This window comes from Gouania willdenowi, chromosome 8 (assembly GCF_900634775.1).
Source record: "Gouania willdenowi chromosome 8, fGouWil2.1, whole genome shotgun sequence".
In the NCBI taxonomy this organism is placed as follows: Eukaryota; Metazoa; Chordata; class Actinopteri; order Blenniiformes; family Gobiesocidae; genus Gouania; species Gouania willdenowi.
In genome coordinates, this window is record NC_041051.1 from 30496830 (window position 1) to 30514544 (window position 17715).

The 17715-nt window shown below is 36.1% G+C and overlaps 1 protein-coding gene across 2 annotated transcripts; it reads right to left on the reverse strand.

Annotated features, from left to right (window-relative positions):
- Positions 1 to 61: 61 nt before the first annotated feature.
- On the reverse strand, positions 62 to 17715 carry LOC114467813 (cytohesin-3-like). Of its 2 annotated transcripts, none has more exons than XM_028454266.1 (13): positions 17647 to 17715; positions 14354 to 14415; positions 14053 to 14108; positions 12597 to 12663; positions 10049 to 10167; positions 6945 to 7025; positions 5707 to 5819; positions 4100 to 4248; positions 2924 to 3035; positions 1857 to 1933; positions 1714 to 1785; positions 1438 to 1586; positions 62 to 573 (listed from the first exon to the last, which is right to left on the reverse strand). In XM_028454266.1, the coding sequence occupies exons 1-13, from the start codon at positions 17684 to 17686 to the stop codon at positions 495 to 497; spliced, it is 1176 nt and encodes a 391-aa protein (XP_028310067.1). In that variant the 5' UTR covers positions 17687 to 17715; the 3' UTR covers positions 62 to 494. The 2 variants fall into 2 exon arrangements, with proteins under 2 accessions (XP_028310067.1, XP_028310066.1); XM_028454265.1 differs by having other exon boundaries at positions 14354 to 14418.

Consider the following 17715-nt stretch of genomic DNA (forward strand, 5'->3'; position numbering starts at 1 on the left):
GGACATTTAGGATACATTAGTTTCATTATTGAAGCACTTTTCTGAGGTAAATCAAGATAAATAAAAATGTAAATATGTTTATTAATTAGAACAAAACAGTATACAGTAGAAGGTAAAAAATCTAACATATGTACAATATGAACAAAATAAGAATAAAAATAGAATAAACAGTGGATAAAAGTCAAGTATAGAGCAGGAAATGAATGAAAGTAAAGAAAGTGTAGCTTGATAATTTTCTTTACATACCTGGACTAAACTTATATATATAAAAAACTGAAAACCAATATTTACTTTGTTAAGCTTGTGCCATTTATGATACAATTTCCTGTAATAATATGTCAAACATTTCCAGCACATTTCTGCCCCCTGCTGGCCTGCAGCAGGACTGTCATGGTTCCAGAGACAGTGATTCATCAGTGAAGACTAAAATAAAAATCTATTTCTGTCTTTATTAGTAATGCTTGCTGAGGATGAATCAAACTGAGTCTTCATTCCTACGAGGCCGAACCGCTCACAACTTTCCTCTTTCGCACCGAAACCAGGTCATAAAACGGGTCCTTAGTGACACTGGCACTGGAAAAAAATAAAACACAAGAAAATAAATCATCCTAACGTTCAACATCCTGTGAATTAAGAACTACATCAAATCTTAACGTCAATGTTAACGTTTTTATAATCGCAATAATTGTTTGTTACTTTTTTCCTTAGTATTTATCAGTAGTATTTGATAGCAGTGCTAATTTTCACTTAGTTTTAGTCAAAATGTAGTCAACGGGACTATTTCAGTTTCAGTCAATTAAATAACATTCATATTTTAGTCCATCAATCATCTTACTTCCTATTGGCTCACTAACAGGCTTGTCCCGCCTTCCACGCAACAAAAGTAGTTCTAATTGGATACCTTCCATTTTCTGATTGGATTTAGTTTCAACAGTAAAAAATAATAATTGCTTGGATTTATATAGTACTTTTTTTTAGGAGTCTAAGTGTGTTCCAGAAACCATTATTCATTGGCACCAGTCATACCAGTGGTGGTAAGCTACATTGTAGCCACAGCTGCCCTGGGGCAGACTGACAAAAGCATGGCTGTCAATTCGCGCCTAAGGTCCATCTGACCACCACCAACATTTGTGCATGTCATACCCATTCACGCGAGGCAAAGTGCCTTGCCCAAGGACACAACGACAATGACTTGGAAAGACTTGATTACATATCATTTGTTCATTTTAATCCACTGGGATTATTTATGTTATTATTTATTATTTAGATATCTCTCTATCTATCGTTCTATCTCTCTCTCTCTCTCTATTGATCGTTGATATTTAGTCTTGGACACTAGTCCCACCTGATGGCATCTATTCACTTATCTTGTTAGTTATCCATCCATCTGCTCATCCATCCATCTGTTCATCCATCCATCATTGCTACTAGTCCCACCTGATGGCGTCTATCCAGTCGTCTCGTTCCTCTGCACTCGTGGCGCTGAGCTTATACGACTGGTGTTTTCCCTGAACGACTCGTCCTCTGTTCTGAGTCTTACAGGCCTTGACTTGGAATCCTGTGCTGTTGTATAACTCCAGGCAGTGCTGTTCAAACACACACACACACACACAGGGTCAGTGAGCATTTGTTCCATCCGTTCTCTCACAGCCTGCTGACTCACTTCACCAGCTTCTGTTTGAGTCACTACATTGTGAGATGATGCTACTCTACCGGTTTGCTGAAGTTCTGCAGCTTCCGGACACACAGGTTCTCCAGAGGAATAATCCCGATGGGATCTTTATCCTGAAAACCCAGGCCTGGTGTCAGAGGGCATTTATAAACTCATCTCTGTAGCTGAGGAGAGGGAAACTCACTGTGGTGTACTGGAAGTAATAGAGGCAGCTGTCGGTCAGGATGAACCACCTCCTCTTCCACGTCTTCACACGCCCACCTGTAACACAGAGGACTTTAAGGGCCTGTACTATGAAGCTGGATAAGAATATGCAGGATATCTCTCCGTTAGTGGGCTTCACCAAACCAAACATTCTCTGTCAGAGATCAGCTGTACTATGAAGCAGGATATCAACACGTTCACTTAAGCCATGTGATTTCAGACAGGCTAAGTGTGCACTCCTGTGACAAAGGGAGATTGCAACGTCGAACCAATCACAAACACAGGGAAACTGTATAGAGAGACTTACGTCACATATGAGGAATTATTGTTTAGAAAAATGAAGAATTAAAATCAATAATTTAGGCCAGAAACAACAATGTTGCTGCAGTAAAAGCAGGAAGGAATGAATGCAGGACTTAATGAATGTTATTGCTTAAATTAGTGAGATTATACAATATTCATCACTGAAAATGGAAGTATTATAAAGTATTTCTGATTCTGAAAAAACAACTAGAAAAAAAACAAACAAACAAGTGAGTACGTTAGTTCAATAAATCATGTGCTAATGTAATTTTACAGCAGCAGTTGTGGAGGATTTTAACTGTCTAGAAATTAGCAAACAGTATTGAACACAATGACAAAAAACAGTACCAATAAATATGCATATCAATAAATGTTAATAGAAGGAAAAAAAAGATAAAAATCTATACGTTTCTTGTAGAATGTCATTTATGATGCATAAATACTAAATATTTTGTTACATCAGATCCACTCAGTGATATGTGCCTCCTTTTATAGGGCAGGTCGCAGAACTGATTGGTCAGGAGGCGGGACTTTAGTACTTGTTCTGATCTTATCCACTTCATGTTCAGCCTGAGTTACCATGGTGATTTAGCCTGGTAAGACAACAACCAGGGTCGCAGTCCAGCACACATTGATTGAATCCCCAAAATGTGTGTATAAAGAGGATATCCAGCTTCATAGTACAGGCCCTAAAGGCCTAGTAAAGTCAAGCTGCGTCTCTCGTAACATGGTGGTGTTCCTCACCCATCTTCAACAGCCAACCCTCGCGATCCGGGTTGAAGAAGGTCAGCGTGAGGTCGTTCCCGTCGTCCTCTGGGATTTTAAAAGGCTCGCTGCGGATGCTCAGGTACAGATTCTGAGAAAAAGCCAAAGAAAGCGTCACAACATGCATCTAACCCCACTTTACTTACCATTTCATATACTTAGCTTCTTCAATCACGGCACCAAAAATAGTGTGATTTTCTGATCCAAGGAACACATTCTCAACATTCATGTTAGCATTAGAATAATGAAAAATCTAAAGATTAATACAGGAAATATCAAAGGGTTTTCGTTGTTTTGGAGTCATTTTGTGGGTTTTTGTGGTCAGATTTTGTTGATTTTTTTTTTCTGTAGCTCGTCTTTATGTATGTGTATATTATTTTTTTATGTTTTTTAAACCTTATGGACAATAACAACTTATTTTTCTACTATATTGCATTTTGGCTTCACAAGGTAGATTGAAAAAAAGTACTTTTTGAGTAAGCCGAGGTTTGCCCGTGGCCTCTTTTTTGGAAATTAAAATATGGTCACCCTACTGCAGGGGTGTCAAACTCATTTAGTTCAGGGGCCAAATAAGGAGCAGTTTGATCTCAAGTGGGCCACAGATTTTATGCAGTAAAATGAGTAATTTCAACATTATTGTCCCCTAATTTACACTTCTACGTATACATAAAATACAAAATATCTAAGAAACCGACAATATCCAAGCAACAGGTCAAATATCAGTCCCAATAGGATCTTCACTTTACATTTCCTAGATTTTGTGACCAATTTCTATTTAATTAAGGGAAATATTTTGTAATAATTTGAGGAAAATTGAAAGACTTTGTAAGATTTTTGAGGTTTTTTTTTCAACTGTTTAACACTAAAAATGACTGGAATGATGCTATATAAGCACTGGGAACACTGTGAGTCCCTGTAAATATTGTTGAGTTTAATTTACACACTGATTCATGTTTTTTCTGTCATTTTTACTTTATTCTGAAGGTGGAAATGGATGATTCAAAGGGCCGGATTTGGCCCTACTGCAATGTGTGTGGCTCTATTGTGTGAAATGTTTGCTGTAAATGTGCTTTATGCTTTAATCATGCAAATAACTTTGTGTTTTTTTTCTTTCATTAGCTGTTTGTTGGTGTGAGAGGTTTGGTGTGAGCGGACCGTGAGCAGCTCCGTGGGCAGGTCCTCCCCGTGGTTGATGCCTCTGTTCATGGACACAAACTGCTGCAGACAGGGTTTGTCTTTCACGTTGGGGTTGTGGAGGCTGGTGTTGAGCATGATGATGGAGAAAGACAGGATGTAGCAGGTGTCTGTCGCACAAAACCACACTTAAGCATCCGTTTCCTCTGCAAAATACAGAGGATTACGAGCACTCACGTTACTGTAATTGTGTTGCTATTATGAATATTGTTATCAGTAATTTTACCTGTACTTAAAGAGTAACTAAACCTCTGCTTTCTCCTGACCTGCCACTAGGAGGGAAATTCAAAAAAATGCCTTGGTTATGGGTGGGGCTTCAGGAACAGTTAAGACACGCCCAGTCTATACTATAAAATTTCCAATGAACAATCTATGCTAAGCTACCTAGCTACTCATAACTCAATATACCTCGATTCCCTCTTCTCTCAATCCAACCCACTCACCACAGATTGTAGAGCCCACAGGTGAGGGGCGGGGCTAACAGCGCTAGTTTGTGATGCAAGATGGTCCCAAAACGTCACATGATCTTGTTCTCAGCCAATAGCAAAAATCATCTGTAATATCATGGTTTCAACCCATAGAGGGCAGTCACTCTGACATTTTACAACTAAATATGACAAATTGAAATAGTTTGAAACAGATGTTGAGAGTTAGACCAGGATCGATCAACAGAACTACTTCACACACAAATACCTTTTATTTGTATTCATCAGAAAAAGTGGTTTTGGGGTTTAGTTATTCTTTAAGTATGTTTTAAAAAAACGTAAAGTAGTTCGTTACATTTCTACACCCAATCATTACTGAGTAAATTATTATTTTTTTATTATTTAAAATGATCAACGGACATTGTGAAACTACAAAAAATGTACAAAATATGCAGTTGATTTATTATTTTATTTATTGTTCTAATTTATGTCTGTCCCACAGTCGTACAGTACATTTGCACTATTATCCTACGTTGGTATTTATTTTGTTCTTACTGTGTGCTATTCTATTGTTGCTGCAATGTGTGAATTTCCCCTTTGGGGGATCATTAAAGGTCTATTGTATTCTATTCTATTATATTCTATTCTATCTAGAAATTTTATAATTTCAAACTGAATTTATTTGTTGTTTTATTTACAAAAGAATTGCAGAGTTTGACAAAACTTTTATCTTATACAGATGCTTTTGTGGAAAATAAATTTAGTTCCAATTGTGCAAGATCTCATCTTTTAATTTTTAGGTTTATACATGAGATGTTTACTGTATGCACGGGAACTGAAAATAAACATGGAGGGTGAAAATTACTAGTAACTTTTACTTTGAGTACAATTTAATTGAGCTACTTTTTACTTGTACTTGAGTATTTTATGTATGACTTACTTGTACTTGTACTTGAGTACAATTTCAATCAAGCAACAGTACTTCTACTTGAGTAGAATATATCAGTGCTCTTTATACACTTCTATTAGACGCTAATGGTGCATCCGTGGCTATATTTACTCTTATCTACTATTATCTACCCAACAGTGGATGAGGTGATGTGGTGATTGTTGCTAATTAATCTTGTGGGAGGTGATTCCAACCTGTGGACTGGAAGACCCCAGGGTTACAGGCGCAGTAGCGACTTGCAAACGTCTCCATCATCCTGTCGATCTTCTGAGCTTCGCCTGGAAGACGAAAGCTCCACAGGAACTGCCTGAGAGGTGTTGGAACAGAACAGACGAGGGTTCACACGTCCTCACACACATACAGTGATATGTAAAAACTCAGTCACTGTTTCATAGCCGTCATATTTTCAACGTTCAGCTCATTTTTCTTTCATTTCAGACAAATTCTTGTAAAACAGCCTGTTTCGTAATTCAGTGGTTCTATTATTTCTGAATCCACGTACACCCTTGGCTGACGACAACGTTTTAATCAGAAAACGATTTAAAAACAACTATAGATCATAATGATGGAATAAACAAGTAATATCACATTTTAAAGAATCTCATTTTGTAAACGAGTATTTAGTGCAGTGGTTCCCATCCTTTTTTGGATCGTGACCCCATTTTGATATCGAGAATTTCTGGTGACCCCAAAAAAATGTGCTTATGATCATGTTTGAGCTCAGATATTACTACTGCATTTAAGTTGAACTAGATTTATATTTCACAAAGTAAAAACATAGAAATACAGTTGTTTAAACTTGTTTTAATTTATAAAATAAAATAAAAATAATAATAATAATAATAATAATAATAATAATAAAATATTAAATATCTATTTACATTTTTCAGAAATTTCAGGCAAGCTCATTTAAACTCAAGGTGACCACAGTCTATGGTGTGGGCGGGGCCTCCTGATCAACAGGCATTGACCTGCCCACTTTGCATAATATGTAAACATATACCTTTCCACTTGGCGACCAATTTAACATTTCAATTTCGATTTAACATTTCGATTTTGATTTAACATTTCGATTTTGATTTAACGTTTCGATTTTGATTTAACATTTAGACTTAACATATTTAGATTCAACCTTTAGATTTAGATTTAACATTTACAGTAATTTAGATTTAACATTTAGATTTAGGTTTAACATTTAACATTTACATTTATATTTAACTTTTACATTTATATTTAACTTTTACATTTAGATTTATTTTTCATGCGTACACATTTCTAACAGTGATATGGAATAAGCTGTTTTACGTGAATTTCTGTCTCAAATGAAAAATAATGAGCTAAATGTTTAAAAAATGTCGGCTATGAAAAAGTGACTTTTACATTAATGCGCCCCATGTATAATGAGAGGAAAGGTTGCAGCTTGTAGACAAACCTCAGCGCCTGCACCAGATTCAGGTCGGAGAACTCATGCAGAGCCACAAACGCTTTCAGGACCTCCACATGCATTTCCTCTCTGAGTCACAAAAGAGCAGCTTAGTAACTACTAATGGCTCCAGAACACAGGCTAAGGCTATTTTTTCTGCTTTCATTGGAAACTAAATGTGATTTTATTTTCGACTGAAGAGACAGACACAGAAACCACATTTTTAGCAGCTTTAAACACAAGTAGAGGTTCATTAACATAAGCATTAGCAGACTCTCTCACGAACAAAAAATATTTGTATTGAATAGAACCATTTAAAGACTAAATCAGACTGTATTATACATTCAATATGTGAGGCACAATAGCGCACTGTGGTAAACTTTGAAGGTCATCCTCTTCACAGCACTTTTAATGGGCTAAGAAGTTCTTTAAGTGATCGTCTAGTGATGCCTAAATGTTCCATTGAACGTCTAAGAAGGTCTTTAAGTGATCGTCTAGTGATGCCTAAATGTTCCATTGAACGTCTAAGAAGGTCTTTAAGTGATCGTCTAGTGATGCCTAAATGTTCCATTGAACGTCTAAGAAGTTCTTTGAGTGATCGTCTAGTGATGCCTAAATGTTCCATTGAACGTCTAAGAAGGTCTTTAAGTGATCGTCTAGTGATGCCTAAATGTTCCATTGAACGTCTAAGAAGGTCTTTAAGTGATCGTCTAGTGATGCCTAAATGTTCCATTGAACGTCTCAGAAGGTCTTTTAGTGATCGTCTACTGATGCCTAAATGTTCCATTGAACGTCTAAGAAGTTATTTAAGTGATCGTCTAGTGATGCCTAAATGTTCCATTGAACGTCTAAGAAGGTCTTTTAGTGATCGTCTAGTGATGCCTAAATGTTCCATTGAACGTCTCAGGAGGTCTTTTAGTGATCGTCTAGTGATGCCTAAATGTTCCATTGAACGTCTAAGAAGGTCTTTTAGTGATCGTCTAGTGATGCCTAAATGTTCCATTGAACGTCTAAGAAGGTCTTTAAGTGATCGTCTAGTGATGCCTAAATGTTCCATTGAACGTCTAAGAAGGTCTTTAAGTGATCGTCTAGTGATGCCTAAATGCTCCATTGAACGTCTAAGAAGTTCTTTAAGTGATCGTCTAGTGATGCCTAAATGCTCCATTGAACGTCTAAGAAGTTCTTTAAGTGATCGTCTAGTGATGCCTAAATGTTCCATTGAACGTCTAAGAAGGTCTTTAAGTGATCGTCTAGTGATGCCTAAATGTTCCATTGAACGTCTAAGAAGGTCTTTAAGTGATCGTCTAGTGATGCCTAAATGCTCCATTGAACGTCTAAGAAGTTCTTTAAGTGATCGTCTAGTGATGCCTAAATGCTCCATTGAACGTCTAAGAAGTTCTTTAAGTGATCGTCTAGTGATGCCTAAATGCTCCATTGAACGTCTAAGAAGTTCTTTAAGTGATCGTCTAGTGATGCCTAAATGTTCCATTGAACGTCTCAGAAGTTCTTTAAGTGATCGTCTAGTGATGCCTAAATGTTCCATTGAACGTCTAAGAAGGTCTTTTAGTGATCGTCTAGTGATGCCTAAATGTTCCATTGAACGTCTAAGAAGGTCTTTTAGTGATCGTCTAGTGATGCCTAAATGTTCCACTGAACGTCTAAGAAGGTCTTTTAGTGATCGTCTAGTGATGCCTAAATGTTCCATTGAACGTCTAAGGTCTTTTAGTGATCGTCTAGTGATGCCTAAATGTTCCATTGAACGTCTAAGAAGGTCTTTTAGTGATCGTCTAGTGATGCCTAAATGTTCCATTGAACGTCTAAGAAGGTCTTTTATTCTGGCAGCAGTCCGTTATTTTAATGAACATCTATGAAGTGTTGCTATATCTGTTCAGTGGAAGTTCTAAATCAGTGGTTCTCAAACATTTCACAGTCCCGTACCCCTAACCTGAAGGCATGTACCCCCTACTCCTGCACAATTAATAAACATGTCATATCAAATGTAGAAATACAGCAACATTTGTCCCTGATTTTTACCTGTCCTGTTGAGAAATAATACATAATTACAGTAATAATAATAACTAGAATATTTGCATTTCCTGAAGAAACTGCACGTCATCCTGCCTTAGCTTAGCATTAGCCTAGCGTTAGCATTAGTTATCCTTAATTCTAGCATTATCATTAGCCTAGCAATAGCATTAGCAGAGCATTAACATTGACCTAGCATTAGCTTTAACTTAGCATTACCATTAGCCTAGCAATAGCATTAGCCTAGCATTTACATTAATCTAACATTACCATTCACTTAGCATTAGCTTTAACCTAGCATTAGCATTGCAATACCATTAGCCTAACATTAACATTAAGCTAGCATTAGCATTAGCTGCACTTTTTATACCTCCTATGACAATTTGCGTACCCCTGGGGGTACTCGTACCCCACTTCGGGAACCTTGGCTCTAAATCATGTCAATAGCTTTTTGTATTGTATTTTATCTATTTCTTTTACACATTTAAATGTACTTTTAACCTCATATTGTGGACTGTGTGTGTAAACCGGTGGCAAATAAATCTAATATTTTATCTCTTTTGGTTTTATCAATCACTGCTTAGTCCCATCCAGTGCTGCTACATGCTAAGCTAACCCAAACATGTGGGACTAGTCGCTGGTATTGAAAACTGCAGATTTAGAGGCTCCGATTCTTCTTTTCAAAATTTCCCAAATTCCGTTTCATTTTGCACATTTCTGTTTTGTTTCCCGTTCCTAATACGATGTCATTAGAGGCGATTAAACTTCCTGAACTTGGAAAATATGCCTAATACGGATAACTATTGTTATTCATTTAATGTTTTGCCACTGAAATCACGTGAGATTTTCTGCAAGATCTGACATCTGTTCGTTTGCTAATAATAATAATAATAATGAAAAAGTATTAACAAAATTCTCATTTTTTTCAGGAAATGAAGTCCGTATCTTGCGTCTGTTTTCCACGAACACGTTTTAATAATTTTTCAGTTTGTTCTAGCATCACTACATCATTTCCTGTTGGGTTTGAGCAGCTTTCACGGTTTCCACCGAGGCAGAACAACCAGTGACTTTGTTTGTGAGCGCTCTACCTTTCCCCGAGGAAGCTGCCGATGGCCGTCTTATTCAGCCCGTCTTCTTTGTAGAGGAACTCAGCCACAGACTCTGCTCGCCACTGGAGGAGGTCGTTTTCAACCAAGTAGCGAACGCCCTGAAGGACCGTAGAGGAAACAAGAACCACTTAAACTAAGGTTATCAACACAAACAGTCCCATTGGTGAAGAATGACTGAATCTGATCCACCACAGGGAAACATGTTATGCATCATCACAGCTCAAACATGCAGGACAGGAGCTATCCAGGACCTCTGATTTTAAAGGAACGATTGAGTTATGGAGCGTTAGTGTAAGTACACCCCCAGGTTTTTGCTGTACCTGTCACTAGGTGGGAAATGATTATGGTCATTGCTCCTAGAATAGTTAAGACACGCCCAGTCACAGCAGCCCCGCCCCCACAGCTCTGCACAGTTCCACGTGGAGCTGTCAATCAATGCTCACTGAGGGCGGTAAGAGGAGGAAACCTAGACCCTCCTCCCATCTTTTACAGGAGGGGCGGGGCCAACAGTAACGGTTAGTGATGTCACTGATCTATTCTCAGCCAATAGAAAAATTAAATTGCAATAACTGGCATTCAACCCATAGAGGGCAGTCACTCTGACAATTTACAAATAAAACCACTAAATTTAAATACTTTGACTAAAATGTGAAGAGTTAGACTAGAATTCATAAACTATATTATTTAAAAGTGGTTTTTAGGGTTTACTTACACTTTAAATTCTGGATTCAGAATCAAAAAATTAGTATAAAATTATCTTTGGCCTTTAGCAGCAAAAAGGGGAAAAACAATGCTTTTATTTTGTAGGGAAAGTGTGTTCTAACACATTCATCTCCAACAACCGGGTTGTGGACTGGGACCAGTCCGCTGACTGTTGGTTACTGGGCCGTAAAGGAAAAATAAAGTACATGCAGAGGTGGAAAGAGATGTATTTAAATTTAAATTGTTCTCAAGTACAAGTAAGTTTTACATATAATACTCAAGTAAAAGTGAGAAGAAGCTCAATTAAAGAGTACTCAAAGTAAAAGTTACTAGTTAATTTCACCCACCATGTTTGTTTTTGGTAATAAATCTTGGTACGGTTCCCTTACATACAGTAAACATCTTATTATAGAGGAAGAGAGGAAGAGACAAAATATTGCACAATTGGAACTTAATTTATTTTTCACAAAAACATTTATATAAAATAAAAGCTTTGTAAAAAATGCACAATTATATTTTAAAATAAAATAACACCAATTAATTGTGTTAATTAATGTCTGTTGATCATTTCAAAACAAAAATAATCATTCACTCAATAATGGTTGGGTGTAGAAATGGAACGAATGACTTTTTATTTCAAAACGTACTTAAGTACACGTAAAATTACTAATTTTGAAAAATACTTAAAAAAAAGCAACTAAATTGCAGTAACGTGAGTACTTGTAATCCGTTACTTTTACCTCTGAGTACTTTTATTTCTGGTGCTTTAAATGCAAAACAACTACTTTTGCTCCTGCGCTCAATCTGAAACACACACACACACACACACACACACACACACACACACACACACACACACACACACACACACACACTTGACTTGAGCGCTGCCTTTGATCTGATGACCAGAGTTTTCATTCATTTTAAAAACACTCTGAACTTCAGCCCTGAATTCACAGGATGAGGAGCTTCTCTCAACCTGCAGAAGATGAGCTGAAGGGCCCAGGTTAGAGGTACAGATTCATACAGGATGTGGGTTACACACACACACACACACACACACACACACACTGCTCGCTCATGACATTTATTTTCAAAGAAATGAGATATATTTTTATTTCACTGAATGAAAACACTTCACATCGTCTCCATGGAGAAAACACAACAGTGAAACTAAAACACTCAAGGTCAAAATGAAAGATTGCATCAGAAATGAAAAGGAAACAAGTGCGACGATGACACCTCTGGGCTAAGATTGCATGTTCCCCCTTAGGGTGTTAATGTTAAAGGTAGGGTAGGTAATTTTCTCCAGATACACTTTTGAAGTTTTTGTTTGAAATTGTCTCTATGTTCTGACAGAAATTAAAAACTTATGTGTTCTAAAAAAAAAATGAAGAAAATCTATCATCTGTAGCAGCTGTAAACCTGCAATAACTTCGACCAATGGAAAAAAAAGACTGTTCGTTTTTTTTTTTTTAACCAATCACGTCTCCCTGTCTCCCTGCTTGTTCTCGACCCCTCACGTGCACGAGCCCACATTCAAAGCGCGTCACTTGTGACAGTTTAAACTGAGTTTTTAGTCACGGTTTTTAACATATATAATGATAAAATGTAGTGTTTCCTTACTGCTAAAAGAGACATGAGATGACGTAGTTTCTACACAATACAAGCGATGAGCTGAGGTCCGCTATTGGTACATGTGAGTGAGGGGTGTGGCTTTAGAGGGACCATAGAGGGGAGGGGGCGGGTAAAAGTGGAGCCCTCGGAGGATAACCTTCCTTTAATCCTGCATTAACGCTCTGTGATGGATTGACAATCCACTCACCTTCTTAGGGTCCATGTTGAATTTCTTTTTCCCACGAAGAAATCTTCGGCTCCTGACGGAGTTTTTACTGCAGCAGAGAATAAACACACACAATGTTTAGTTTCCTTTTGCTTCTTATAGAAATATGATAAAGAACATATGTGTCAAGTCTCGCGTTTTGACCGAGAAACTCCTGTATTTTACCCCTTTTTCCCACCATCGTCCCGTATTAGTATTCTGCCTTAAATATCCAGTATTATAATATAGTAATAATTTAAAGATAAATAAATTAAAACATTCCTCTATCTATCTATCTATCTATCTATCTATCTATCTATCTATCTATCTATCTATCTCTCTATCTCTCTATCTCTCTATCTCTCTATCTCTCTCTCTATCTATCTCTCTATCTAGAGGAAATTAGATTAGATTAGAGGAAACACACCTCAAAACAACACGCCCTCACCACATATTACTGAGTAGAATAAAACAAAAAACGACATTTAAAACAATATATAAAACAATAATTATTAATTTTTAAAAAGTACACAAAACGACAACAGAAATGCACAAAAATATACAAAAAGGCTCCAAAAACACACTGAATGACTCCAAAAAACAATTTGTTTCAGAAAAATACACCAAAGAACAACAAAAATATGAAAATGACTCAAAATACAAAAAATAAATATTTATACAAAAAATACACAAAATGACAACAGAAATGCACAAAACTACATTAAGATACCACACAAAATGACTCCAGAGTCACACTACAATGGCAACATAAGACAATAATTACACATAAAATGCACAAAAACACAACAGATACAAAATTACACATAATGACTCCAAAAACATACATTACAGAAAAATACACCAAGCAAAAAAAATATAAAAATGAGTAACAAAAAACAACAAACACATTTATCATACACATGTTCCATAGAATTAAACCAGGTAAATCACACACACTCTTTTACTTTGCACCTACAAATAAACCCTTTACAACCGAACAGAGTACAGAGTATGTACAGTACATCTCTTTGTACATCCAACCTTCAAACACATACTCATTTGGCCATAATTGACAACTCTCCTTAAGCTCCTCCCACTATATGAATACATACTTCCAATGGGCACTGTACTAATAGTATAAAACCACAATAAAATTTAAAATCAGGTGGGAAATGCGTTTTCAAATAAGTGAGTTTTGAGTCTGGATTTGAAATGAGATCCAGAGGTAGTGAGTTCTAGTTTCACTTCTGGTCTATAAACCAACAGATTTGTAGGAACAGCTCTATGTGTTAATAGAGATGCAACACAACGCTGCTGCTGCTGCTGATACATATGTGTGATTTACTGGATACGACTGCAGACTATTTCCTGGGCGTGAAAAAAAAAAAAGTTCAGAGTGACTTTAAGAGGAAGAGTTAATGCTGACTCACAGAAGTCATCAAATAATCCTCATACTCACTTCTCTGTGACTTCAGCACCGTGAGAACCTGCTGACCTTACCCGCAACCTTAGCTTCTGTCTCACACACACACACACACACACACACACACACACACACACACACACACACACACACACACACACACACACACACACACACACACACACACACACACACGTGAGAATAAATCATTCTGTTTCACATCTTCATTAAAAGTGGCTGAGTGCTGCTCGGCGTGCTGGGAGTGTGTGAGCATGTGGTAGAATATTGAGGCCCTGCTAATGAAGGACTTTTGGGGCCATCGGAGCGTTTCAAGCACCTGAATGTCGTCCAGCAGCTCAGGTGTGTGAGTCCTCACTGCACCGCTGACCTGCTTCATCTCTGCTGGGGACAGAAATCATCAGAGGAGCAGAGGTGGTAAAAGTACTTCAGTACTCAAGTAAAGGTATTAAAGTTGCCCCCGTTACTTTATTGGATTTGGATTATATTTTTTTTATCGCAAACATTAAAAATATCATCATTTCTTTCACTGTTTATTGTTTCTTCTTGTAAAAACACTCTGTCTCTCTTTTTATTGTCTCTGTATTTTGCACCACAAGATTTGTCTCTTGATTTTGTTGTATTTTGTGTGTAATGACAACAAAAGCAATGTTTTTGGATTGTATGGTATTCTATTCTATTTTTTAAAAAACAATATAAAGCAATAATTCCAGTAAGTTATTTTTGTCTTTAATAAAAAAGGTTGTTATGGTTTTGTTTATTCAAACAAGGTTTTTCAGGATTTTTTTTCAAAACTAAGTGTTTCCTGAGCTGCAGGAAAAACCTATTCCCTTGATTAGCCAATAACAGCCTTTCTGATCATTTTGTCTTTTCCAGCCGATAATAAATATGTGCTCTTACTGTGTGTGGCCACTTTTTCATCCCCTCCACAAGACCTTTTCATCTGTACCTACAGTATTTTCTATGCCAGAGCTCTGGAATAAAATCCATAAAATATAGTTTGGTCTCCTTTATTTCATCAGACATATTAATATATGCTCAAAGATTTCCACAACAATCTCCTGACATGTTTTGACTGTCAACTGCCAGTCTTCCTCAGAGGTATCAGGTGATACTGTATATCACCTGACGATAGGTATTTATTTTTAGTGTATTTTACAGCTGATTTAGGACCAATTATCATAAGAAATGCTAACAGAAAGCTAACACAAGAGGAAGGTTAACGTCTACAGACCCTTTCCAAAAAATTTGAATATCATGAAAAAGTTGTTTAATTTCCATAATTCCATTCAAAAAGTTAAACTTTCATAGACAGATTCAGGGCCCACAATTTAAACTACTTCAAGTATTTTTCTATAATTTGGGGCTTCCAGCTCATAAAACCCACAAAAACAGGAATTCAAAAAATGATAATACTGTGAAGAAAAGAAATCACCATTACTTTTCAGTTTTTGCAGAAAAAAAGAGGAGAAGAAGGACTGGACTGTTGGCCAGTGGGCCATGGTCCTCTTTTCTGTGCCTTTCATTCAGTGAGGAACCCAAGCTGCTTGAGGTCCAGTGAAATATCCACAGTCAGTCATGGTTTGTGGTGAAATGTTCTGTTCCTCACTCGTCTTTCATCAGAAAAGAGGACCATGGACCACTGGCCAACAAAAACTGAAAAGTAAATGGTGATTTCTTTTCTTCACAGTATTCTAATTTTTTGAATTCCTGTTTTTGTGGGTTTTATGAGCTGGAAGCCCAAATTATGTAAAAATAAACCAATAAATATTTGAAATCGTTGAAAGTTTACCCTTTTGAATAGAATTATGTTAATTAACCAACTTTTCCTTGATATTCTATTTTTTTTTTTTGGAAAGAGTCTGTATTAGGTTATTTATTTCTGACTCAGTAATTGTGATTCATTGTAATTTAATTTTGATAATTGAGAACGTAATTGTAATTTACTTTCTGAGGATAAAAAATAATTGTGATTTAATTGTAAGTGTAAAAAATGCTGGTCACTGTTCTCGTAATTGAACATGGGTAATTGAAAATGTAATTGTAACTGAAAAATGTAATTGACCCCAATGGCGTCAGCTTAGAGTTTAGCGTTTTTAAAGACTTGAGAATGTTAAGCATAAAACTAAGTGACCAGTAAAACAGATAAAGCTTAAAATGCATCACCACCTCATTCATCAGCGCTGTGAGCGCAGAAAGAAAAAAGCTGCTTCTCTTCCTCTTTTTAATGATCAGGGTTTATTTTTAGAACACCAGACACTTTGGGCTCAGACAGGACAAATATACACAGAACAGAACTTTACATGCTGGGTAGCAAAGCTAGACTTTCTTTAAATCAATACAGATGATAGGAATTATTAGTATTTGAGGTTTATGGACTCATCATCATTATTTGGTCTGGTATTTTATTGACCCATCATGGCTGTTTTTATATATATATATATTTTATTTTTTTTATTTTTTATCATCCCATAAAACGATTATTGAATCCAATAACACAGACGTTGCCTTGTCATGTTCCTCTGGTTTCAAAATATCATTTTAGCTGTGCACATGGATTCCCCCACCCTGGGAAAGACAAGTTAAAACACGACAAGATAAGACAATTTAAGATAATACAAGTTAAGATAAGACAAGACAAGTTATAATAAGACAGGAAAAGACAAAATAAATAAGACAAGGTAAGTGATGATAAAATAAGCTAAGTTTGTATTAAGTTAAGACATGATAAGTTAGGATAAGACAAGACAAGATATGTTAAGACAAGATAAGTTAAGATAAGACGGCAAAAGACAGAACAAGAAAAGTTAAGATAAGATAAGATAAGTTCAGATAAGACAGGAAAAGACAAAACAAAAAAGTTAGGATAAGACAAGACAAGTTAAGTGATTATAAAATAAGACAAGATAAGCTAAGTTTATTTAAGTTAAGACATGATAAGTTAGGATAAGATAAGACAAGTTAAGATAAGATGTAAGATAAGTTAAGACAAGACAAGAGAAGCTAAGTTAAGTCAAGTAAAGTTAAGATAACACAAAACTAGTTAAGATAAGGTAAGACAAGATTAGCTAAGTTTTTTTTAAGTTAAGATGAGACAAGATAAGTTACGATACGATAATACAAGTTAAGACAAGATAAGTTTATTCAAGATAAGAAAAGACAAGTTAAGATGTGATAAGATAAGATAAAGTGATGTTAAGTTATGATTAGATGAGCTACAGCTTAATTTATCCCTCAGAACCCTTTATATCTTGAAAATAATTAGATTATTAATAATAACAATAATAATAATAATAATAATGATAAAAAAATGCTATATTTGATTTATAATGACGTTTTATGAAGACCTAGAAGACTTGATCGTTGAACTTTTTAATGCAGATTTTGTAACGTAACACTTCAGTCCATCTGCTCATTGTTAAAAAATATTTTAGTATCTTTTGGATAAATCCTTATTTTGTGGTGAACAAACTGTAAATTTGATCTTTTCTTTTTCCCACCATCATTTAATCCCATTGATATAATCAATCACACAAAATCCACCTCAAAGCTGATTAGAAAATGTGGCGGTTATTCGTCAAAGTTTGGAAGAAGAAGCGGAAAGAATGGTACCTTTGCCCCAGAGGAAGCTGTCCTTTCTGCGCACGGCCATGTTTTCACTCTGTCTGCTGCGTTGACAGC

Coding starts and splice junctions, on each gene's coding strand:
- LOC114467813 (XM_028454265.1), bottom strand. CDS start 17,686: ATGGCCGTGCGCAGAAAGGACAGCTTCCTCTGGGGCAAAG. Junction 7,026..10,048: donor GGCAGCTTCCTCGGGGAAAG/GTAGAGCGCTCA, acceptor TTTGTGACTCAG/AGAGGAAATGCATGTGGAGG. Junction 574..1,437: donor GACTGGATAGACGCCATCAG/GTGGGACTAGTA, acceptor ATTTTTTTCCAG/TGCCAGTGTCACTAAGGACC.